Genomic DNA, 25,342 nt, shown 5'->3' on the forward strand with positions numbered 1-25,342 from the left:
ATGTTAAAAGCACTTGTCGAAAATGCAGCAGTAACGACGGCGCGGTGGCAGAGCCAGCAGCAGCAGCAGCAGCAGGAGGCAGCGCAGCGGTAGTTACAACTGCAGCCTCGTTCGGTTACCGGAGAGAGAGAGAGAGGGAGAGAGAGACAGAGAGAGGGGTGCGGTGCAGGGGCGTAGGGGGATGCTCAGGAAAGGGCTCGCAACACAGAGGGGCACGGGGGTGCTGTGCCGTGCCGACCAGTGTGCCGCTTCACTTAACGAGCAAGTTGATTTTAAATTGTTTTTGCAATTGGAGCATGCGATTAAATATAAATAGTTGCAGTCCGTTGGACCAACTTTAAAGGCCCCCATTTACAAATTAGCCCATCCCCCCCTCTCTCGCCCCCTCCCTCTGTGTACCCTTCCGAAAGGGTATCTTGACCGGCTACTAACTATGTTCTGCCATAGAGTTCCCCTTTATTCCCGGCCTTGATTCCTCATTCCTCATACCCCTTGCCCCATGGCCAGCTCGCATAAATAATGTTTAGGCTCTCAGTTTTAGACCCATCTTGGCCGGGCTCCTTTTACTTCTTCTTCTACTTCGTCTGCTCCCACTTAACGTTGTCTGAGACAAATGTTTATAAACCGCTTAATTATTCACTTGGCCTTTTCCTACCCAGCCCCAACCCATCCTTTCCTTTGTTTGGGGGGTGCGTGAGAGCCGGGTTCTGGTGGCACGCAAAACAAATTGACACAAAGGCTCAGATTTTGCGGTGTTAAGTCGAGGCGGCATAAATCACGGAGCTCTCGGGTCTCCCCTCGCCTCTTGCCACATTTTGGGGCAACTGCTTAAGCAGTTCGGGGCTATATTTCATAATTTTTATGTTGGCTAATGAAAAATTCGCTCTGCGCTGAAAGGGCACTCTTTTGATGGGGGCCCAATATAAATGAGGCCAGCCTGGAGAGACAGATCTGTGGAGAAATTAGCCAAGGAAGCAACGAAGGGCAAGCGAATATCCCATTAAACTCATCAGCCAAGACTGGGCTGCTTCATCCCCCGAAATGTACGGGAATTTGGGGATTGCAAATTGCATTAAAGGAGCGCGCACCCAAGAAACTATCTCCTTCTGTCATCCTGTACCTTTCCTTGTGCTGTGTCTATATTCCACACATTCATTTTCCTTCTTTCATATACTTTTCACGCCCTTTCCCCGTTTTCCAGCATGTCTCAGCAGAGTATCGTTTCCACACTCCCCCCCAGCATTCCAGGGCATTCGTAACAAAGACACTCACACCCTGCTCTGGCTGTGCATTCCCACACTTCCTTCAGCTGGAGGTCCTTCACACCATAACGGGGACTCATGCTCGGCTGCAAATTGACCCGATTCGCAATTGTAAATGCAACACGCACGCGGCCAATTGGCAGCATGTCAAGCCAACTCAGCTCCACTCTGCTCGACTCGAACGGAGCTCGGCCCAGGCTGCAATTTATTTGCACCACGGTGGGGATAGAAGGAGCCCCCGGCAGGAAATATCACCAAGAAGGTGGGGCTGTGGACAGGCCTAAGCGTGGACTCGTCAGGACCCAAGACCCATCCTTACCTCATGTTTAATACACTTTGGAGCTGTGCCACCGAGTGGGGCTTGGGGATGGAGGGCATCATCCAGATCCAGATCCAGATCCAGTCAGTCATTGTGTGGCCGACTAAATATAAACTGCACTTCAAATGATGGGGCAACTCTGTATCTCTATCCGAGAGTGTCTCTCCCTCCCTCTCTCTACATCTCCTCTGTGTGTGTGTCTGTGTGTGTGTGTGTTCGTTCCATTTTGCCCCGCTGTCAACGCAATTGCTGTCATTGCACTTAACGCACTTGCGCCCATTCCGAGGGGCTGAGTTTTGGACAGGGAACAGGCGCCTAGGCGGCGGCAGGAGACAGATGCGATGGCAGCAGGGGGCGGAGGGGCGGAGGGGGGCACAGCAGCATCCCAGTGCGACAACTGGCTGCAATTATGGCGTCTCAATGCGTTTTGTGCGTGGCTTTGTCAGTTAGCCTGGAAGCCTCGAAGCCTGGAAGCCTGCCGCTGCATATTTGCAACGGCAGCGACTATGGCCAGCAAGCGGCAGCTGTGTGGCAGCTGCTGTTGCCCCGCCTGCAGTGCGGCGGACCAGGAGGCGGCCGGCAGCGGGACGAAAGCGTTTTGCTAGACACAAAAGCTTTGAATGCCCACGGGGCAGCCATTAGCCTAATAACGCCATGCACTGGCACACACGGACACACACATTTGCGAGGCAGGGGGGCAGGACACACTCTCCCACACACTCACACACACTCCACACAGGCGAGCACAGTGGGACAATGGTTATGGAAACCTCTTTACAATTATTGAATCCTTGAAAGTGCATCCTTAGACATGATTTACATGGACATCCCGGACCACTGTGCAACGGGGAAGCCGGGTTGAGATGGCGCCAGACTAGCTCCCGCCACGATAGCCCCATTGTCTCGCATGGGGGTTTTGAGCTGCTGCTGTCACGTGTGGCCCCACCACAACAGCAGCAACAACACAATAGTTGCAACAAACTGAATGACCGAGAGAGAAAGAGAGGCAGCGAGGCGGAGAGGCGGAGGGAACGAGACAGACAGAGAGACAGCATGATGAACGTCGCCTCAGCTTCGTTACAATTAACATAAATAATGGCCAAGTGGTCGTTGGCTGTCGTTGTTCTCCTCCTCCTCCTCCTCCCTGGCTCTCGTTGTTGTCGTTGTTTTTGCTGAAAAGTGGAAATATATTTTTCACTTTTCATTTCTAATTATGACGCCGGGGACATGCTCCAAATGCCACAAACAAAATGTTTTGTATTTTGCTATTGCTTTTGCTTCTGCTTCTGCACATTGTGATGCGGTCACACAAGTGAAAGGTGCGTTGCGTTTGAATTGTGTGAAACACACACGAGTATTTGTATTTGCCTGTATTTACAGCCACAAATTGTAAAAGGACCCTCGATGGAGCCTATAATTGTGGGGCAGTTGAAAGGCTTAACTAGTGGATGGGTCGGGGACACAGTTGACTAAATAAAGCAGCTCTTTCGGAGGTATGGAAGGGATTAGTTCACTATAGCATCGGTCTCTTCCCAAAGGTGCTGCACCCATTCTTCAAACCTTTCCTCTTCAGAAACTTCACTTCTTTCCTTACTGAAGGCCTTTTGTTTTCAGCTTTTTACACAGTATAGACAATATCTGGAATAAATTGCTGCCACAGAACTGTAAATCAGAGCTATAAACATACCCCTGACAATTAATCACCAAAAGTGATCCCAATGTATCCCAGCAAACATACATTATTTATTTACTCAACCAAATTTCGATTTAACTTTGACTTAAAGCCAAAATTTGTTGCCTCAGCCGAAAATTCTTACACGAAAGTCGCCCAAAACATTTCCGTTGCTGTCAAACTCCGTTTGAAGAGCCCCGCAGCAGTCACTGCCTGCTTTACTGCCTTGCCCCACCCTTGGTCCTGCTGCTGCTGCTGCTGCTGCTGCTGCTTCCCAAACTCATTCCTCAAACTGTGGCAACGTATGGTGGAAGCATTTTGTGGCATTCCGTTGCTGATGCAGTAACAGCAGCTTACGTTACGTTCTCGTGTACGCAACGTCTGAGGTTTGGCAATAAAATTGCACATTGTTGCCTCAACTTGTTGTTGGTGCTGTGGAAATACCAACCATTGCAAGATTTATATGTTTTGGCCCGCTTAAGTGGTAGTCAGACATTGGTTTTAGGGTCTCTCTCTCCCCCCCCCTTCCCCCTTCCCACTCTCTCTCTCTCCCTCTCGCTCTATTGTGCCCCTGTGTTTCTCCGGGATAAGACGACTTTATAAGTCTAGACGGGATGGAGTTTCAGTTGGAGAGCACAGGAGGGTCACTCGGTGCTTGGTGACATTCAAATGCCGGGTAAAATATCCAGGCATCTGCTGAGATTTATGCGGATGATGTCCCCCGCATCAACCCGGTCCCAGCAGTCCAGGGTCAAGCATTTCTGTGCCATTTCTGTGGAAAAAACTTTCCACCAACATTTCCTACACACAGAATTTTCCTGTCTATCTTCTGTTGTTGTTGCTTTGTGTTTATATATATATATTTCTTTTGGCCATATTATTGAGCAAGTTTCCTGGTATTTTGAGCACAACTTATGGTGCAAAAATTGAATTGAATTGCGTACTCAGGCAGCGAGAGGCAGGTCCAGGACCAGGACCAGGACCATGCTGGAGTTGCTCTTGCCGACTTCCTACGACCCAAGGAGCGAGCGAGAGAGAGAGAGAGAGAGGAAGTCGCAGACCGTGCAAAACCAAAAGTTTTCTGCTTTTACAGTCAACTTCCTCTCTCTCTCTCACACACACACACACACACACCCAAATACATCACAAAATTTGTTTAATTAAAATTTTTGTGCAAAATCTGTAAATTGTTTTCGGTTTGGTTCGTTTCGTTTTCTTTTTTGAAAATAGTTCTGACAACACACAGAATTATTGCCACCAAAACTATGAAAATTGTTTAATTATTGCAGAGCGGCCATGGAAAAATCTTAAGGAAATAGCTTCCGGGGCGAGGCATGGATAGTTTTTGAACTATTAACTCACTTTGCAGTGTCTCTGTTTTAAGTTCAATTTGGTTTCGGGATAAGAAAACTGCGGGGAGTACCAGATACAAAGTTCCGCCATAAGTAACTTGAGGTTGAAGTGGTTCTAATGGCACTCCCTCCGATCCCCCCGATCCCCACGCCCTACAGTCTGCAGCTCAATGTCTGATTGTCTATCCGGCATGCCTTAACCATCAATTGTTCAGTAATCCGCGCATAATATAGTTATATAATTGTGACACGCACTGACGACAGTTGTTGTGCCTTTTCCCCTCTTCAAATGCCGCAGAAAATTCATCAATTTATCATGCGAAACGATGGGGAGAGAGATGGAAAGAGGGGGATGGGGATTGTTTGTGTGTGTGGAAACTATCCACAAAATTCCCCCAGAAATCGACAACGCACAAAATTATTCAAGTCAATGAACAATTTAATTTATCATTAATATAAAATCCGACAAAAGGCAGAGCCCCAGAGAGGGGGCGAAGTGTCGCGTGCTGGCGTGCTGCCATCGAATGCCACTTGAGCTAATCTCATATATCATCATCCCGGGGATCTGCTAACGAATGACGGTGAACCGGCGCCAAAGCCAAAGCCAAAGCCAAAGCCGAAACCAAACAAGAACGGTATTGGTGTTGGTGTTGGGCGTTAGTCCCAGCTTTTGATACCCTACATATATATACTATGTAGATAGTCCTGCGATTCTGATTCATTTCGATGCAGCCAAGGATTTATCCTTAGAGTGAGTATAAGGAGCTCCTTAGAAATCCCTGGAAAATCATAGGACTCTCTTGCCTGGTGTAGGGCATAAGCAGACTAAGACCGGCGTCAACCTGACCCCGACGCTGTTCTCGTCGAACAATTTTTCTAATATGTTTGATTTTACTTTCAAATGGGCGACCTCTGGTGTCCCTGTCGCCCCCGATATCGGTCTGCCGCTGCCTGCCATAATTCTGAACGGGAAACTTGCTGGCATCAGCAGCAGAGGAAGAGGCAAGAGGCATGAGGCATGGGGCAAGAGGCAGTTACAGACAGCAGGGGCAGCCAACAGTGGCAGTGGCAGTGGCAGAAGCAGAAGCAGCAGTGTGACCATTAATACTCAATTGGCTGTGCTTCCCGTGTGGATTGTGGCCGTGGTCGTGGTATCCTCCCACTCTCTTTCTCTTTCTCCCTCTCTCTCTCTCCCTCTCTCTGTCTGGCTCCCACTATCTATTCCAGGGGTTTCTCTACTTGGTTGGCTGCCGTCATCTTTGTCGTCTTGTCCTGACACTTGAATTGAATCGAAATTGGTTATTAGCAATTCTTACGAGAATCCCAACGACGTACGACGTAGAGCGACATATATTGTATATATGGTGGAGGGGAAAGAGAGAGGGACAGAGAACGATGTTTCTTGCATCACTTGAAAAGCAAATATGTTGAAAGAATCAAGTTCCACAAGTCGTATGTCGGAAATGGTTACGACTCCTTGGCATCCATTGATGATCCTGTGTACCCTGTAGGCTATATAGATCTCAAGACCCCTAGTAGGAGTAACTGCCATCTGAATGCATCGATTTGTTGTGTTTTTGCAGGCTGTTGTCGAACCTGAAAGCATCCTTCAAGGGGTGGGCATACTGGTTAAATCTGATACTATTTTCCAATTAATGAAAGTCCCTTCCGGTTCGACAGTCAATAAAACATTAGCGAAACCATTGTTGCTACATCCATCCACTGGCACAAAGTCTAGGTCATGGCATCGATTATCCTTAGCACAAACCACAAATACCCGCCGGACAAATGGATAACACACATACGTGTATACATATATAGATATAGATTGGAAATAAATACGGGGATAGGAGTATGTGTGTGTGTGTGTGTGTGTGTGTGTGTGTGTGTGTGTGTGCGTGTATCTGGTACGCAATATTTATTTGCCACCTCATTTTTTATGGCCACAAGTTGACAGGAAACGAACAAAGCCTGGGGGCAAGTCAACTTTTGCCAGTTTGATAGCCGGTCCGTGTCAATGCAAACAATGCAGAGCGAAAGCTGGGGAGCCGCAGCACGAGTACGAGTACGAGTACCAGTGCCAGTGCCACTGCCAGTACGTATTGAACAGGAAGCTGGGAACAGAAAGCGGACATATCAATGGTTATTTGGAGGCAAAATGAAATCGTTTTTGTGTGTGCAAGTTGCGTTTCCGTGGAATCCATGGCAGCCGTGTTTACGATTCGATCGCATTCGCATTCGCACACGATTTTGAGTTTGATTTGTTTGCAGTTCTGGTCTGCTCTGCTCTGCTCTGCTCTGGTCTGGTCTGTTATGGACTGTTCTGGGTAAGTGTATGTGTGTGTGTGAGTGTGAGTGCATTCGCTTGGAATATCTAAGTTTTCCTCCTCCTATCACGAGTATTTCCGTACTCTGGCTCGCACTCGCACTCGCACTCGCACTCCCTTCTGGCTCAGTAGGTTTCTGCTGATGTTCGCACAAAATCCAGCTCAAAATCGCATGCTTTATGCATAAATAAACAAATCACTGAAATCAAAAACATTGAAAATGACTTCAAAACTCAGCTCAATGTGCATCGATTCGGTGACTTGGACGAGTACTAGTATTCGCATTCACATTCACATTCACATTCGCATCCATATCCACCGTCGACATGGCCATGGATACGGGCATGTGTGCTCTCCGGTTTTCGGTTATTCCACTCGTATTTATTTGCGAGGGTTTTCACTTGCCATTTTGATATTTTTTCGCCGTTTTGGCTGTCATAAGATTGAATCGAAGGGAGAGACAGAGCCAAAACCAGAACCAGAGAACTTGTTTCGTGGTTGCTTTAAAGGAACAGATTTCAGTGACGGAATTCATTCTTCAAGTATTAGATATATATAGTCTGAATATTCACCCCTTGTGCGGTATGAACTGTCTCTAAGATGATATTCGAAATGATAGCCAAAGCCAAATGAAGGTTGGGCCTAGTCCTATTACAGCCAGGCCTCTCTCCAGGCCCAGACACCCTCCTTCCCGGCACCCTCATGCATATTTATGGGCCATGCCACCCACATACGGCCTAAATAAAGTTGGGCCAATCATCATCCAATTAGAACTGTAAAATTATACTAATTACAACTTTGAAATTATAAAAATGCAAATCTCAATCTTTGTCGGTTTTCCGTTCTGGTGTTTGTGTGTGCTGTGTGCCGTGTGTTGTGTGTTGTGTCTGAGAGCAAAGTTTTGGCTGATTAAAAATTTCATATATCGTATGTACGTATGTGTACGTATGTGTGCCCCTGTCCATTCGTTCCATCCGTGAGAGAGGTGCATACATTTGCTTAAATTATATTGACACCAACGCGCCACGTCTGCCCGACTGCTGATAAGTGAGCAAAGCCTTGGCTTGCCATCAAAAAGTCGGCGCTTAGAGAGTCCGCCAGGCGGACAGACGTACGGACACTCCGGGCTAGATCCATACATAGAGTTGGAGAAAGGAGAAAAGGAGAGCGTGCGTTGGGCGGGGCGGCACACTCATGAAAGCCAGGCCAAGACCGTAATGCATAAATTATGACGGAGCGAAAGCCCACAAAATGCTAACTACATACTCGTCCGCGTCCCAGCACACCCACCCACACGGCACAAAACTAAAACAAAACACAGAAATTATCCCATACAAATTAAAACAAAATACATAAAAGCAGAACTAAATAAAAAAGTTGCAAGACTTGAATAGGAGCCAGAGATATATTTCCGAGCCGACAGAAACGATGCTTTAAACGCATGGGTACTATGGGTACTTATATCTTCTATTTGATTTGATCGAAAGGAAAGTTCCCATCGCTACAGCGAAATATCCGAAATGCCAAGGAGATGGTTTTAACCCATTGAATGCCAAGTAAACGCATTTGAAGAATGCCCTGGCGACACTTTGTTGCCCAATTAGCGCACCCATTTCGTCCTTTATCCGTCTATCCGTATAGTTCCAATTCAGTGGCGGTGGGTGGGGGTGGAAGCCATCTCAGATATGCCAAACACGTGTCCTCCTCCCGTTGGAAAGGAGTGGAGCGTTGGTCACGTTCCTGGCAAGTAAATTCAATCAATTTGGGACGACACAAACTAGTGACAATTGTGCCACCACTCGGACCCTCTACTCGGCTAATTGGTTGCTAATTGTAATGCATTTTGCCCAGCTGCACTCGAAGGTCACCTCTAAGCTGGAACTGTCTTGGCCGAATACTCGCAGCTCGGGACTTGTCAGCCCCAGGCTTGGATAGTTCTTTTCCTTCTCGGCCTGCCAATTTCCATCTACGCATTACTTGATCATTTTCCAATTGACAGCCCACAGCTGTTGCCCAAGGTTTGCCCTCGGCCCTCAGCGCTCTACGCTCCTCCCTCGACCCTCCCTCGACCCTCTCTCGGCTGTCTGTTTTCGAATTGTCAAATTAAAACGGAAAAATGTTGAATTTGATTAGCGAAGCGTTAAAGAAAAGACACGGCCCCGAGAGGAAGGGGGAGGGCGGAGAAAAGAAGCAGCGAGGAGTACGAGTAGGGCCAAAGATAATGAGCCTGTGTTGAGACATCGTTTAAGCGAAACTTTTCGCGATTCCTCTTTGCCGAACTGACGGTTCTCGTTGCTGGTCCAGGGTTGGATATGTCCGGGAATTGCAATATTAGTAGTCCAGGGATGCTATGGGAATAACAAAGTTCCCGAAAACCCAGACCTTGCACCAGCTAGGACATCATTTGGTACAGATGGTACAGGCTTTTCCTTCCTCTACAATATCCTGACATTAGTCGCATATCCCCATTGGTAGGAAATTGGATCTTCTCTGCTGATCCATCCTCCAGCCCTGGCCAAATAGTTAGTCAGTCAAGCAGGAGGCAGCTATCATTGGCAGTTACACACTGAGCACAAGGGGCAACAGCGCTGCAGCTGCTATTCCGGCAACGCCCCACGCCCACACCCACACCCACCCCTCCACCCTCTGTAGTCACTCCTTTGGTGGATAATTTCGTAATTATTTAACTTAATGGAAAACAAACTTAATTTTCGTGCAGGAGGAACACAGCGAGAGAGAATAGCCGAAAAAATAAAACAGAGCAAAAAACGTACAACACTTCAAGTCAGCTCTGAGATGGAAGAAGAGTGGGGGCGGGAGTGACACTGGGAAAGAGAAAGGGATGTTATAGATGAAAATTATTTAGTTTTTTTGTTTTTGCTGGATGCTGGGTGCTGGGTACTGGCTGTGTGTGTGTGTGTGTGGGGATGTTTAGTCAAGCATCAGACAGAAAGAGATTGGATTGGCGCGCCTTTGGTTTATGCCTATTCCGAGCAAAGGAGATGCGCTGTAGTCCGGTTGAATTATTTATCCATTGTTCGGTTTGAGGGCTTCGGCTAATTGACAGCCCTGCACAGACTGGAGTGGAAAACCCTCGAAAAATGGCCAGGGAATAGTCCATGGCAGCGAAAAGTGCAAGCCTTGCCAGCGAACTTATTGCGGAAAGTTCAAAGGTTTCCATAATGAAAAGCGAACTGAAAACTGAAAACTGAAAATTGATAATCCCCGCGCCCCCTCCTTCCATTCCACTCCTCCAGGAGTCCATTCCGCCAGGAGTTACTACAGCGGATAAAGTTTTTGTCTGCTGAGGTCGGTACTGTCTGGGATCTTGGTTATTAAGTGCCGCAAAAGTTCCCAGCCCCAAAAATGATAATTGGGCATTGAGAAGAGAATTTTCCCCGACCGCCATGCCGCCCTGCCGCCCATTCTCCCTTTCGCTACATCCGACCGTCGAAAGATGCATAATTAACACAAAATAATGATAAAGTTCATGGCGAGCAAGGCTTTTCTTATCTCCGCCCATTCAATTATGTAAGTGTTCCCACCTCCCCGACCACCAAGCCGATCCAATCCAAGCGAAACTAACGCGCAAGTTTCTCCAGGGAGAGCGAGAGATTTACAGCGAAACTTGGAGAGATGCATTCTCAAGTGAAGTGAAGCTGGGATTGGAGCAAGTTCGGCTCTTTTGGCAGCCGCCGTCCTGCCGGTCCTGGGGGCAGAGCCCACCAGCGGAAATTGTTCAATAATCAGCTTTGACCAGCTTAAGTCGTTTGGAAAATGAATTGGGATGATGGGAGAGACTTGAATCCCATAGAATAAATATCTCTTCGCATAGTTATAAAAATGGGAAATTTTCCATTAAAGTTTTTGTTCGTTTATTGCCATTGCTGGACAGATTTGATCCTTTCGCGATAGAGTAGCATTGCATTGTGTTCCGATAGTGTTCGTTGGGCATACGGTCTCGGGAGTCCATCTCCCCCTCCGTCAAGGTCCTGCGGTGCATAATGCTTATTAAGGAGTGAAGTGCCGCCACACACCATGATGCCCCGAACCCGAACCCAAACCCAGACCCACCCACTTGCACTTCTATGCACCCTCTCTCTCTCTCTCTCTCTCCATCTCTCTCTTTCTCTGTCTCTCCCTCTGTTTGGGTTCTCCAACTGTTTTGCTATGACGCTTGAGTCAACATTAATTTAAATGAGTTGCCACTTAACTTTTAATTAAAAATTCACTTTTTATTTATTTAGTTGGAAGCGGAATGGACTGGCCCCGACCCAAACCTGCCACACAACCCTCTCCCATTCCCATTTCCATTCCCAATCCCCTCTTGCACTTATTCTCCGTCCCTCTCCCACTAACTTTGATTTTAAAAAGTAGCGCCAACTAAAATAAAAAATTGCACAAAAAAACGAAACTAAAAAAAGGAAAATAAGTAGGGGTGAAATAGGGGCGGAGCGGGGCGGGGCGGGGATGCATTTAGTTTGGCATACGCGCAGTTTCATATAAATTAGAGTTTGTATTATTTTATTCTGCTTGAAATGAGCGCAAATGGTTTTCATTTAATTTGGCGCGAGACTTTAATTGCCATCGACTAAATAAACATTCGCGAGTGAACAAACGAGTGCAACGATATGTGAAGTTGGGCCGAAGAGGGGGGAGAAGGGAGTCCAGCAAGCGGTCTCCCTTCACCCGTGTTGAGCCTGCAACTTTGAAAAACTAAAAGCCAGCAAAGTTAAGTTAATATTACGTGAAATCACCATCCAAATTTGTGTTCCTAAGTTTCATTTAGAATCAAACTCTTCTACATACACATTAAAGCATTTTGGATTGCTTTCGGCATCGATTCAATGACAATTCGAGCTACATGAGAACTTCTAATATTCTGATGTTCGAGTGCTGAGTGCTGAATGCTGAATGAGTTCGTATCAAGTTTATTTGATGCAAACGTGTTAATTTTGACTGCAAGACATGGCCAATTAATTACAATTGAACTGCTCTCTCAACACACCCACACACCCACACACACGTACAAGAATGCTGGAAAGTCTGGATGCGTTGTCATGACTGTCAACCCACACTGTCCACGCATATTAAATTTGTTTGCTGAGGTTTATTGAACTGTTTGCCAGAGATTGTCATGCGGGGAAGGGAGGGAAGGGACGGCTGGCATTTGTAGTCCTTCAACTGGAATTGATGCATTCACATCCGTTTGTAATTTCCTACTTGTGCATGGAATACACGAGAGATATGTATGTGCATAGCATTGCTCGCCTCCAAAACGGTTCCACCAATGTTATGCAGTCAACCAATTGCATTCCAATCCCGGGCTCAGTCACTCACTCAATCTGTCTGTCTGTTACCTCTCTGCACCCCGGTTCCGGCACCTCGTTCCTGGCAGTTGTATTGCTTTAATTTCATCATCATCACCATCACCATCACCATCATGGCTCTCATTCGTGCCCCGACTGCATGCAAATTTTCCCACCTCCGTCACTTCTCTCTCTCTCTGTGTGTGTGTGAGAATTTCCACAGCTCAGTCAATATTATTGATCAGGCGTCAAATTTTGGAGGTGGGAAACTCAGAGTCTGTTGCACCCACAAATTGTGGCAAATTTTCATAGTTGGTCTATCCCCATTTACGACTGCCCGTGGCTGCCGCAGCTGGAGGCGGATTTGGCATATGCTTGGGGTTAAATGTGGCAAGGGTTGGTCTTAATGTCAGACTTCAGAGCAATTAGCTTGAATGCAAGAAGCAGAGTGACTGGGGCCATGGTTATTGGTAGGGTTTTATTGCAGCGCGTACTGTTTTCTGCCGATCGACTACTCTCCCTGGAAACTATTAATGATCCATACGAAGTTCTTCTGTACTCGATAACAGATAGGCAGCAGGCCCGCAGCCTCAGCAGCAGCAAGAGGACCAGGAATCAAATGCGAGTGGAGGTCAATTATGTCTATAAAAAGGATTTCTTCGCGAATTCTTCGTCGTCGTGCGGATTACATGGAAAATATTACGGCACGAAGTACGTGCTTCGAAGGTGCATACTTCACCGACACCGTCTTTCCTCCTGCACGATGCTTTCTTTATCTCATCGGCTTTGATCGGGTAAGCTTTATTCCCACTATTCATCTTTTACAGACCATTTTTTCTTGTTCGTCTTCTTTTATTTTGTATTCCCTCATCGCGGTCCCCTCTTTTTAGCCCACCAGGTAATTTATTTATTTATTAATTTACTTTATTTATTTCTTCCTTTAATTTTAGCAATGTGGCGTCCCGACCGCTGCAGCAGGGACAAGTGATTGACGGCGGAATGTCAGCAAACCTTCGAGACGCGTAAGTGAATCAGTAGATAATTGTGGATATATTCTGAAATATATCTTAATTCACAGAGGATCTATGTACCCCACGCTTTGCCACAAACCGAGTCGTATCCGATATCCCCCGCCAGACGGAGTCCTATTAAAGCATTGCCGAGGGGGATTCGAGACAGACCAAGGCCTAGAAGCACACCCTTGCCATCGTTATCCTTCAACCTGGCCATCGACAACAAGGACTATGACTATGGGAATACGCGGGCTACTACACTCCAGATATATTTCGTTCTATGTAGTTAGATTTAAGGATATACGCGTCCATATATTTAAATAGTAAATAAAAAGTTTTTCCCCTTGTTTATTTATTTATACTAAGCTTAGTTATGATGAATAAAACTATTGAAAAATCATCCTTGCTGAATCCTGTATCCGGTATCCGGAAAACTATCCCGATTACAAAAAGGCCTGGAACGCCCAGATCGGTTCGAAAATAGCCGAGAATACTAAATATGTATAGTTTATGTTGTTGGAAGAAAATGAAACCAGTATTTAAATGATATGCACATCCAAATGTTTGAAATCGGTGAAAGACCAACTCTGCCAGGATCGTAAGGATCCAGACTGTCGAACGGCATCAAAATCTCCACTACGAAAATGAGGCTGATTTTTGGCAAATTTCATGATGGTTACATCATATTCCGATTTCGTCGCTATTTGTGGCCCCATCTGGACGTCGGACGGCTTCCTGTGATCGTAAGAAAATCCTTGATTTGGTGAAGCCCTTATCAAGGATATTTTCTCCAGTCATATTTTCCTGTTTTCCTGACTGTTAAATAGGATCGTTTAATTGGAAAACCCCCGCGTCCCATATTAATTCATAAAAACTAAACTTAGTATGAATAAATAAACAACTGGAAAACAGTTGTATCTATCTTAAACCTATCCTAAAACAACAACGAGATCTATCTAGAGTCTAGTAGCCCGCGTAGCCAATCCATTGGTTACCATAGTCAAAGTCCTTATTGTAAATGGCCAGGGTGAAGGACCATTGGACATCCCGAGAGGAGAAGGAGCTACGGCGGAAGCTGGAGGGAATACAAAATAAGAGAAGAGGAGAGGAACAAGAAAACATGGAAATGATGAACAGGTTGGAAATAAAATAACATTACCCGGTCAATCACAAAACGGTGAAAGGCGAACGCCAAAGCTGAAGACCCTGGGATCTAATCCAGAAAGTTTGTTTGCTACATGTTCGGTAATATACATCGGTAACATGTAAGCTACATGCACATGTAATTAATCTAACCTATATCTGACAAAGTCTCGCCGCTGTATGTAAATTATATTCTTGTCACTCGACAAATGCTGAAGTGCATGAAATCTTCATACAATTTGGATTTCTCATCAGGTGGCGCACCCACCAAACGCCCTCTAGTAGACGGCAGCGGATATCTGGGAAGCTGATATGTATGAAACCTTAACATAAAAAGTGAGTTCCAACTATGACATCTTGCGCGCCACGGTGCTCGGTTTCATCTGGTTTAGTTCTTCGCTAAATTGGACTAAAACTGAACGAGTCAATTTCGAATGCGAAATACTGGCAATTCTTAAGTCACATTTTTGCGACGTTGTTAGTGCTGCCAATTATGTAAGTAAGAGAGACAGCAGAATGCCGGATATCAAAGATGCGGATATCATATCCTGCATGGAGTTCAATCAGGATGGCAGAAAAAACGCAGAAGCGTCTGCAGCTGAAGGCAGCAAGCACGCAAGCACAGGAGGAACATGTGCCCACGGAGCCCATTTGAACGATCTGCCAGATAGAGAGCACCGACTGGTTGGGAGCGACACCGAGAACACCGGGGACCTCGCAAAACCTTCCTAAAGCTTTGTTAAAGCAAAAGAATACAATAATTGACACCCAAATACCCATTTGTTTTCGCGCCTACCAGGACTTCTTTTTTGGTTCATCCGGCGTCTAACAGCTCTAATTTTTTTGTCAGTAATTCGGGTCATAGAATATTTTGCTATTCAGAATTTATTAATCAAATCAGTTCAAAAGGAAAAACAAATTATATGAATAGCCATATTGTTAGATTCGATAACACATTCATTCATTCGATTCATTCATTCATTCACCCGATTCATTCGATCATATGCTTTTTGCGCTGTGAAAGGACGTAAAATTGTATCTCGAGAATGCCGCCACCTGTTGCATAGGTACAAAGCTGGTCCGTTGTTCTTGAGCATAATCCATTAATCCTTCGATGCGATGCATCTTGTTCTGTCCACTTGAAGTATCATAACACAAAATTGAAATAAATATAATTTCTACAAAACATTGCAGTTAACATAAACTATTTCGATAGCACATCGATACCTCTCGCGCCTAACAGCACTTTTCGTTGGCTGTCCGGATAACATAAATTTGTCGAGCTGCATTTCGCGTCTAACAGCTCTAATTATTATGTTTTGTGGTCAAAACAAACTAATTCGTACCAAAGACACATCAATTTAAACAATTTGCAATTATTACACAAGTTAGTTCGTTGTTTTGTTTTGTATCCGATGCATTCCTGCATGTAATTGCGCGTCCTGTATTCTTATATATAATAGTCATTTACTTGCAGGACTATGGAGGAAATATGCAGAGTTTGCATGGCAAACTCCGGAGCATTCACAAATATTTTTGATGAGACACACACATGGGACACTTGCATCGCTGACATGATATCACAGTGCACCGGGTACGTGGTTAGGCGAGGCGATTTACTACCAGAAAACATATGTCCGCCCTGCCTCGAGGATGCAGTGAGTGCATTCATCCTTAAGAAAACCTGTGAGCACAGTCATAAACTCTATTTCCCAGTGATGGAGGAGGATAGAGAAGAAGGCATCTGTGACAATCTGGAAGACGAGGATTGGGAACCCTCAGATATTGAAAGTGAGCAATCGATCCAATTTGAACCCGATGCAGAGGTCCAAAGTGATAAGGATCTCGATAATCTCTTCAAATGTAGTCTTTGTCCAAAGAGCTATACGCGTCAATCGAATCTAAATAGACACAAAAAAATACACAATGTGGAACGTCCCTACAAATGCGCCGACTGCCCAAAATCCTTTCATCAAAAATCCCAGCTCCAATCACACACTCGAACGCACTCAGGTGATCAACCTTACCAATGTTCCTACTGCTCGAAGTTTTTTGCAAATAAATATAATCTTGAAAGACACACCCATAAGCACACCGATGATCGACCCTTCAAACTTTCGCAATGCTCGATGTCGTTTAAACAAATTGCCCATCGTCAGATACAGAACCGCACACAGCTGGGTGATCGACTCTACCAATGCTCCCATCTTCAAGACCACACACGTTTCCCTTCAAGTAAAAAACACTACCTATGCTCTCACTGCACAAAGTCATTTAGCTCGCAGGGATATCTAAAGATTCACACCCGTACGCACACAGGTGAACGACCCTATATATGCTCTCACTGTTCAAAGTCTTTCTCCCAACTGTACTGTTTCAAAAGACACCTGCGTTGGCACAGAAATGAACGACCCTTCAAATGTTCCGACTGCTCAAAATCCTTTACAGAAAAACACAATCTGAAGGCACATAGCCGTACTCACACTGTAGAGCGACCCCTTCAATGTTGTCACTGCCCGGAGTCATTTCAAGAGAAAGAGTCACTCAAATTGCACATCCAAAAATGCGCGATGGAGCGACCATATCAGTGTACCCACTGCTCCAAGTCATTTAAACAAAAAGCCCATCACAGCGCACACATACGTACTCATACTGGGGAGCGACCGCATAAATGTTCTCACTGCTCGAAGTCATTTACACAACTCTCTCATCTTCAAATACACAACCGCACCCACACAGGTGAAAGACCCTACCAGTGCTCACACTGTTCGAAAACCTTCGTACAAGGATCTACTTTTAACAGACACATTCGTTCGCAACACGGCTGAACGAGCCTACCAATGTGCTTAGGGCTCGAAGCTATTTTAAGAAAAGGCCCATTTCAACGGTCACATAATATTCTCTCTCACTGGGAAGAACGGCCGAAGTAGTGCTTTCAGTACGATGCCGGACGTCAACAATATTTAAAAAACAAAACGATGTGCAAATAATTTAACTTTGATGTTGATATGGTAGTTATTTAAATAAAAAAATTATACAATGACAAACAAAAGGTTTTTATCCATAACAAACAATTCCGTGTTTCAGGTTTCGTATAGTTTTAAAATTGTTGATGCCACAGATGTTCGTCCTTTGCGCGGGAATATACTAGTAACAGTGGAATATCGACTATAGTCTCCGAGATATAGGCGCTCATCGGGACAGACGGACAGACGGTTATGCTGATCGAAAATATTTACTTTATGGGGCTGGAAACGGTTCTTTCTGCCATATAAATATGTACATTTATGTGTACTTGCACGCATATAATAATCCTTATTCTCTTTAAGTACCGGGCATACAAATTGGCAGATATGACAAGGCCGAAGGAAGAGCAGTGGACTGGAGTTGATAAGAAACTCCAGGAAAACTCAAGAGCAAACCAGCATCTAGATTTCGGTTTAAGTACTATCCTAAGTATTACTATCGTATCCTTCAATTTAAAAAAGCTGTTCTGGTGATAGCAACATCCGAACCTCCGAAATTCTCCAGCTATGACCGTTCATTGCCCGGAATGCCGATCAGTGTGAAATATATGTGATTATCCAACTAATGCTATAGGCCTAGTCCGGATACATGCATCTCCCCAATGGTAGCTGATGAGGCTCGAAACCTAAATACAAAAAGGAAGGAACAAATTCAAGTGGCCAATGGACTGATATACTCCGAGGTGTTCATCACTGCTCACAAGGTGTCAGAAGCATGAATGTTTGGAAATTAAAGCAAAGAATTTGCTGGGAAAGGACTTTTGAGAATTTATTTACATATGTACATATATGTATGTATCTTCATCAAATCCACTTACAGTATTCCATACCCCTAGGCGTTTCTCTTGCGCATAATCCACTAGTCCTCCGGTGCATTGCAGATATGCATTTAAATTGTGCTTTATCTTGTTCTGTCTTTTTGAAAAGATCATACAGCTTAAAATTTAAATAAATATAATTTCAACAAAACATTGCAGCTGACATAAAATATTTCGATAACCCGTCGATACCTCTGGCGCCTAACAGCACTTTTTGTGGGCTGTCCGGACAACATAAATTTGGCGAGCTACATTTCGCGTCCAACAGCTCGTTTTATGATGTTTTGTTGCCAAAACAAATAATTCTTGCCAAATACAACAAATTGTCGTCCATTCGCGGAAAAGCGCATCGAAACGCATATAACATGAACAATGGAAACCCAAATATAGTATTTAATCCTCTGATCAGTTGCATACAGAAGGTAGTGCTCTATGAGACCCGCACAGTAAGTAGATGTCACTTTTAATTGAAAATGTTATTTGATAACTCTGCGTGTTTCAGCGTTTGTATTTGGTGGGCAGCAACAACCGCGAGACTAGATTTCGGTTGCTCACCATCGATCGGCTGGCACACAACCGTTTGAGTATCGAGGAAAATGCCAACGAGTTCAATAACTTGGAAATCAGACGCTTTGTGGCTTCCCTCACGGGCTCACCGAAGGTGACATCAGCCTATGGGGTGTTGGGCTTTGTCAGATTTCTCGAGGGCTACTACCTGATACTGGTTACCAAGCGCAAGTGTTGTGCCTTCATTGGAAATCATTTGGTCTACACCATTAAGGACACAGTAATGGTACGTGTGAACGAGGTGACATCCCAGCGACCACCGCACCCACACGAGGATCGCTACAAGAAAATGTTTCAGAACATCGACCTGCGAAGCAACTTTTATTTCTCCTATTCGTATGATCTGACACGAACGCTGCAGTATAATGAATCGGCGCCGCGCTTTGTGGGAGCCAAAGTGGACCTGGATCGGGACGAGCCACTACCCGACTGGAACACGCTGACTAATAACGTGGCACAGATTCATGAGCGTGTGGACTATGCATTTCGAAGCGATTCCCGCAAGCGTTTTGTATGGAATGCCTATCTTCTACAACCAATGGAGGGTATAATGCTAAAGGACTGGCTTCTGGAGGTCACCCACGGGTTTGTTAGTCAATCGTGCATCAGCATCTTTGGACGGCATGTAAATGTCTGCCTTATAGCGCGACGCAGTACGCGCTTTGCGGGTACACGCTTCCTAAAGCGAGGTGCAAACTTCCAGGGCGATGTAGCCAATGAAGTGGAGACGGAGCAAATTGTAAGCGACGGTCAGCGACTGTGCGCCTTTACGCAAATGCGGGGCTCCATACCATCCCACTGGTCGCAGGACATCAGCAAAATGGTTCCAAAGCCTCAGATACAGGTGGTCATATGTGATCCCTACGCTCAGACTCCCTCGCGGCATTTTGAGCGACTGCTGTTCCACTATGGGGCACCATTAATAATGCTTAACCTGGTTAAGAAACGAGAGCGTCGGAAGCACGAGTCTATCATCTCAAAGGAACTGGAGTACAGCATTCGCTATCTAAATCAGTTTCTACCTCCGCCGCATCGAATGAAACACATACACTTCGATATGGCTCGTCAGAGCCGTTTGAGTGGTGGAAACGTCATGGATCAGTTGGCTATATACGCGGAAAGTGTGATTCAATTGACGAATATGTTCTTTAAAGCTCGAGGCAGCGAGCTCAGCCTTCAGACTGGCATTGTACGCACTAATTGCGTGGACTGCTTGGACCGAACCAACTCGGCCCAGTTTGCCATTGGAAAGTGTGCATTGGGGCACCAACTAGAGAGATTAGGTTTTCTGAAGTCGGCCAAGCTAGAGTTTGACTCGGATTGTGTAACGATGCTGGAGCACTTGTACGAGGAGCATGGTGATACTCTAGCGTTGCAGTATGGTGGCTCTCAGCTGGTCCATAGGATTAAGACATATCGAAAGACGGCTCCCTGGGGCTCCCAAGGCAACGATGTTATGCAGACCCTCAGTCGCTACTACAGCAATACATTTAGCGACACTGAAAAGCAGCACAGCATCAATCTCTTTCTTGGCATTTACAAGCCCAGTCACACAAAATGTGAGTATATCATTTAGTTCTGCAAACGAATGTAACTGCTATAGTGGTATTTTTGTTTTTTATCTAGTGACTCAACCTATATGGGAGCTACAAACCGACTACGATATGCACAATGACTTTGTGCCCAGCACGGATAGCAAACAGATCACCGATTGGGTTCGTCATAAGGTACGAGAGTGCTTGCCATACTCGTGCGCCGATTCGAACAAACTCGTCAAGGAGCTGTTCCGCGTACACAGCAATGGCTTGGAGATGATCGATGCCTACTCAAATTACCATCAGTCCTTCAAGTGGACCGATCTTAGCGAACACATTGCCTTTGAGATAAGCCAGCTGGCAATGCGCTTTATGCCCACATTCCGCACAAACTACAGTCCGTTTCAGAGACAGATTCAGACCTCAAGGAAAGCTCGTCAAAATCCCTCGATGACTGGCCATAGTTCCACGGGGTCGACAAACAGCAACTCTTCAAGCTCTAGTGAAGGCGATGACAGCTCCAGCGATGAGGAGCTTAGTGCCAGCTTTGCCGAGAAAGAGGCCAAGCAAACAGAATCGGCTGAGCCGGCCGCTATAACGCTGGCTTCGGTGCTCCCCTCAATGGATCAGGTCTATGGCTGCAGCATTAATGCGCCCTCCAAGCAGAGCATGGCCATCTATAAGAAATACGTCCAACTGGAAAAACTGTCCAGTGGAGGAGCTCGGCCTGCCCAGACTTCCGTGGCCCAGCGCGACCAAGAGCTCGCTAAGATCATGAGGGGCATCACGCTGCGCCCTCTGAGCAACTATGGCACAAACTCGTATCTGAGTGTGCATCCACCGACCGTTCCCAGCAAAAGTCAGATTATCTATGGAGAGTACTGCAAAACACCGCGCAACTTCAGTGCCGTGCCAAAGTTTGAAGAGTTCGATGTGCTCTATCGATATGTACAGAAGCTATAGAAGCAGCAAATTATTTAATTCGTATGCTTATAAGTATTTATGTACATATGTATCTACCTAAATTGTTTCCTAATTAAATATTTCAATCTATTCGGCGACATCAAAATTAAATTGTGTATTTCTTCTATGTGTGAACAAAAAGCAATGCCTTAAACTGTTCATACGAAAAGCTTTAATCTGTTTCACACTAATGCCCAATTGTCATTTAATTCGTTGTTGGGTTTGTTGTTTGTTGTATTAGCATTAAATATAATTTAACATGCCTTCCGCGCCTAACAGCACATAATTTAACAGATACATTTCGTGCCCAACAGCTGTACTGCTTCTGTTTTGTTGTCAAAACAAACTAAATCGTGCCAAATAATCATCAATACTACATGTTTTGCAATTCTGAAGAGCCGAACAAGTTGGTTTGTTTTATATTCAATGCGTTCCAGTGCGCAATTGCGAGTCCTGTTGGCTGTTTATTTAAGATTCATTTACTTGCAGGAAAATGGAGAAAATATGCAGAGTTTGCGTGGGTACGTCTGCAGCATTCACAAACATTTTCGACAAGCCACAAAACTGGGATACTTGCATTGCTGACATGATAGCGGAGTTCACCGGCTACGAGGTTAGCCGAGGCGATTTACTGCCAGAAAACATATGTCCGCCCTGCCTTGAGGATGCAGTGAGTGCATTCAATCTAAAGACCATCTGTGTGCAGAGCCACAGACTCTACTTCCAAGAAAGGGAGACGGGTATGGAAGAGGTCCTCTGTGATAATCGTGACGACGAGAACTGTGATGAAAAAGTCAAAAAAGATGATAAGGACGTCGATGCTTTATTTAGATGCCCCCATTGTTCAAAGCGGTATACGCATAGAAGCAACTTATATAGACACATCAAATTTCATACGGGTGAACGACCCTACAAATGCCCCGACTGCTCAAAGTCATTTATACAAAAAAGCGAACTCGAAGTGCACATCCGTATTCACACGGGTGAGCGACCGTTTGAGTGCACGCATTGCTCGAAGACGTTTAAGCAGAACTCCCATCTTCAAATACACATCCGTACCCACACAAGAGATCGGCCCCATCAATGCTCCGAATGTCCGAAGTCATTTCAAGAACTGTCTCATCTAAAAGTACACAGCCGCACACACACCGGAGAGCGACCGTATACATGTTCTCATTGCCCAAAGTCGTTTTCCCATGCCGGAACACTTCGGGATCATATCTTGTTGCATACCGGTGAACGACCATACCAATGTTCAGACTGCTCTATGTCGTTTGCACAAAAATCAGAGCTGCAAGTGCACATACGCTCTCATACGGGAGAGCGACCGTTTAAGTGCTCTCAATGCCCCAAGTCCTTTGCCCGAGCCGCTTGCCTACGGGCTCATATCCGTTTGCATACTGGCGAACGACCCTACCAGTGTTCCCACTGCCCGAAGTCCTTTATACAAAAATCCAATCTTGATACACACTTACGTACTCACACGGTGGACCGATCCGACCACCAATGCTCCTACTGCTCAAAGTCCTTTATGAAAAGTTCCGATCTCCAAGCACATATCTGTATTCACACTGGAGAGCATCCTTACAAGTGCTCGTTCTGCTCAAAGGCCTTTATTCACAACTCATCTCTGAAAAGACATACCCTTTCTCACACGGGACAAGAGCTTTCAAGTCTACCCGATGCATAAATTCCCTTCTAAATTCCGTTGATCGTCGAACTCACATCCATAGGCTCCATGAAGAATGGCACGAGTTCTTCCACTGCAGATCGAGATCTTGAAACTTTCCGGAATAACTAAAAACGAGCGAAATAGTCTCAGAAAAAGAACACCTTTAGGCGTACATTCGAATACGAGTTAATGGTTGCAACTATTAAAGGGATCCACACAAATCACAGACCCAACGACCCAAATATTTAAGTTTTCCAGGTGCTGCTTAATCGTTCGCCCACTCAAAAAAGCTAGTACATTTGTATATTGTGTACAGTTTTATTGAGTACTAGAGGGCAAGCACAGCACCCTCGCTTTGCTCGTGCGCCAATCCCCGTCAAAAATTGTATATAATAGAGAGATATGTATATTTAATAAAAATATGCCACAACATTTTGCAATTTAACAATGTATTCTTGAACCGTATTGCTGAAAAGTTATGAAAAGTTCAGGTTAGTCTAAAGAATATTAAAATCTCTTTCAGGAACATCCATACTATATTTTTACAGTACTAACACACCCTGTTACCATGTGCTGCGCGCCTTACAGCACATTATGTTATTAGCTCTAATCACAACAAAACAACTCGCAAGTAATAATATGTGGCTCTTGATTAAATAAATAATATTTCATTTGATTCACCAGTAGATGTATATTATTGTATTCCGATTGTGAAGATTCATTCAATTACAGGGCCATGGAGGAGATATGCAGAGTTTGCAATACAAAGTCCGGAGCTTTCACAAACATTTTTAATAATAGACCCACATTGGAAACTTGCATTGCTGACATGATAGAGCAGTGTACCGGGTACGAGGTTAGGCCAGGCGATTTACTACCAGAAAATATATGTCCGCCCTGCCTCGAGGATGCAGTGAGTGCATTCAATCTTAAGAGCACCTGTGAGCAGAGCCATAAACTCCAGTTCCAAGCGATGGGCGTGAGGACAGAAAAGTATAATCTGACTGACAAGGATTGGTCAGGTAGGCGAAGTGACAAATCAAACAATATGGAAACTGATGCAGAATGTTCACAAGATACTGGAGCTAAGACGAATTATATCGAACGACCCTACAAATGCTTCCACTGTTCTCAATCCTTTCAACATAAGTCCCATCTTAGTGAACACATCTGCACTCACACTGGTGAGCTACCGTATAGATGTTCTTACTGCTCAAAGTCCTTTACAATAAAATCCAAACTTGAAAGACACACTCGAACGCACACGGGCGAACGACCCTACCAATGCTCTCACTGCGCGAAGGCTTTTTCGCACGATGGAACTCTCCGGATACACATCCGTACACATACGGGTGAACGACCATACCTATGTCCCCACTGCCCGATGTCCTTCACCCAAAATTCGGAACTCAAAGTACACATCCGCACTCACACGGGGGAGCGACCTTATAATTGTTCCCAGTGCTCCATGTCATTCAAGCAACTCGCCCATCTTCAAATACACACACGGTCCCACACAGGTGAACGACCTTACCAATGCTCACACTGCTCAAAGGCATTTAAACAAAATATCGAACTCAAAGTACACATCCGCACTCACACGGGGGAGCGACCATATACCTGTACTCACTGTTCGAAATCATTCGCCCATAACGTATCTCTAAAACGACACATACGCGCTCACACGCAGAAAAATTGTTAAAGTTTAAAAAGTTTGCTTTAAGATTAATTTTACAGAATATTAAACGTATCAAACGTCAATTGACAAGCGTTTCCAGACTCGTTGGACCGTTCCGAGGGTCTTCAGGAATAGTTTATCATACGCATTAACGAAAGTTCAGTCATGTGCTGGCGATATATATATATATATAAATATATGTCAGCATTAAGCCACTAATTGAGCTTAGGCCTGGCCTGCACTGCCAGATATCTGGAGGCCTCATTGAATGGAATATAGAATAACATGAATTGACAAACGATAATAGATACGTAAGACTTTATCCATTTACATCCCAAAGCTATCTGCGCTGATCCGCAGCAAGTTGGTCAGCGCATAACCCGGTATGTAAGTTACTGATAAATATGTGCACATACCATTGCCATGTCCTATTGAGATACGTTGCGTGTTAAAAGCAGAACCTAAATGAAAATAAAGAAAGGAGTCAATCGTATAAATTGTATAAATACCAGCTTGAGAATGTATTTATTTTCAGAAAACAGTATTCCATGCCCGCACCTGTTGCATAGGTACTAAACCCAGGCGTTGCTCTTGTGTATGATCCCAAATAATTCCTCCCATGGGTCCTTCGAAGCATTGCAGATTTGAAATTTAGTTTGTGTTTTATCTTGTTATGTCCTCTTCCA

General features: G+C 45.0%; 3 protein-coding genes and 1 long non-coding RNA gene across 5 annotated transcripts; 3 read left to right on the forward strand and 1 right to left on the reverse strand.

Annotated features, from left to right (window-relative positions):
* Nucleotides 1-15,764: 15,764 nt before the first annotated feature.
* On the forward strand, nucleotides 15,765-17,460 carry LOC113565830 (zinc finger protein 239-like). Of its 2 annotated transcripts, XM_026989117.1 has the most exons (3): nucleotides 15,765-15,784; nucleotides 15,861-16,055; nucleotides 16,114-17,460. In XM_026989117.1, exons 2-3 carry the CDS (start codon nucleotides 16,031-16,033, stop codon nucleotides 17,223-17,225), a joined length of 1,137 nt encoding a protein of 378 aa, XP_026844918.1. In that variant the 5' UTR covers nucleotides 15,765-15,784; nucleotides 15,861-16,030; the 3' UTR covers nucleotides 17,226-17,460. The 2 variants fall into 2 exon arrangements, with proteins under 2 accessions (XP_026844918.1, XP_026844917.1); XM_026989116.1 differs by having other exon boundaries at nucleotides 15,771-15,784; nucleotides 15,861-17,460.
* A 1,094-nt stretch (nucleotides 17,461-18,554) lies between these two features.
* On the forward strand, nucleotides 18,555-21,385 carry LOC113565827 (polyphosphoinositide phosphatase). Its single transcript, XM_026989111.1, has 3 exons — nucleotides 18,555-18,687; nucleotides 18,744-20,367; nucleotides 20,435-21,385. The coding sequence occupies exons 1-3, from the start codon at nucleotides 18,607-18,609 to the stop codon at nucleotides 21,304-21,306; spliced, it is 2,577 nt and encodes an 858-aa protein (XP_026844912.1). The 5' UTR covers nucleotides 18,555-18,606; the 3' UTR covers nucleotides 21,307-21,385.
* Nucleotides 21,386-21,706: 321 nt separating this feature from the next.
* Nucleotides 21,707-23,408, forward strand: LOC113565831 (zinc finger protein 501-like). Its single transcript, XM_026989122.1, has 2 exons — nucleotides 21,707-21,712; nucleotides 21,796-23,408. Exon 2 carries the CDS (start codon nucleotides 21,800-21,802, stop codon nucleotides 22,994-22,996), a length of 1,197 nt encoding a protein of 398 aa, XP_026844923.1. The 5' UTR covers nucleotides 21,707-21,712; nucleotides 21,796-21,799; the 3' UTR covers nucleotides 22,997-23,408.
* Nucleotides 23,409-24,957: 1,549 nt separating this feature from the next.
* On the reverse strand, nucleotides 24,958-25,334 carry LOC113565833. Its single transcript, XR_003408823.1, has 2 exons — nucleotides 25,215-25,334; nucleotides 24,958-25,117 (listed from the first exon to the last, which is right to left on the reverse strand). It is a non-coding gene; the product is annotated as an uncharacterized LOC113565833 (long non-coding RNA).
* Nucleotides 25,335-25,342: the final 8 nt, after the last annotated feature.

The sequence above is a fragment of the Drosophila persimilis genome, unplaced genomic scaffold (assembly GCF_003286085.1).
Source record: "Drosophila persimilis strain 14011-0111.01,24,50 unplaced genomic scaffold, DperRS2 tig00000191-arrow-pilon, whole genome shotgun sequence".
In the NCBI taxonomy this organism is placed as follows: Eukaryota; Metazoa; Arthropoda; class Insecta; order Diptera; family Drosophilidae; genus Drosophila; species Drosophila persimilis.